Genomic DNA, 380 nt, shown 5'->3' on the forward strand with positions numbered 1-380 from the left:
AACCAAATTTCCCCAACAAGTACAACCACCAAGAAAGCTCATACCTACCTTTCAATGTGTGTGCCTGTGTCCATCCATCCAACTCTTTCATAGTGAGGCAATATAAGGATGTGGATATACTCAAGCATAAGAGTGTGTGCAGGGTAGTTGAAGAGCAGTTGTACCCAGCTGAAGAGGTGATTTAGGGCCGTGTGCCAAGGGATGTACAGGCTCTCCCGCTTAAGGTAGAGGCTCAGGTTCAACGCCACTGTTGCATTGATGGTGCCGGCCCTAGCGGATGGTTGGGGAGAGGTTAGCATCAAATGGCAGGGATGCTGGTAAAAGTACTTAGCAAAAAACAGAAAAAGAAAGAAAAAAATTCTTATAAACTTTTTTACTGA

General features: G+C 44.7%; 1 protein-coding gene across 1 annotated transcript in view; it reads right to left on the reverse strand.

Moving 5' to 3' along the window:
- The window catches only part of LOC119585338 (endoplasmic reticulum aminopeptidase 1-like), a 35,059-nt gene that overhangs the window by 3,764 nt on the left and 30,915 nt on the right, over window positions 1-380 (reverse strand). Inside the window, exon 13 of the mRNA XM_037934009.1 lies at window positions 49-270. Coding sequence (XP_037789937.1) covers window positions 49-270 — 222 coding nt within the window. The remainder of the gene's footprint in view (window positions 1-48; window positions 271-380) is intronic.

Source organism: Penaeus monodon, chromosome 19 (genome assembly GCF_015228065.2).
Source record: "Penaeus monodon isolate SGIC_2016 chromosome 19, NSTDA_Pmon_1, whole genome shotgun sequence".
NCBI lineage: Eukaryota > Metazoa > Arthropoda > Malacostraca > Decapoda > Penaeidae > Penaeus > Penaeus monodon.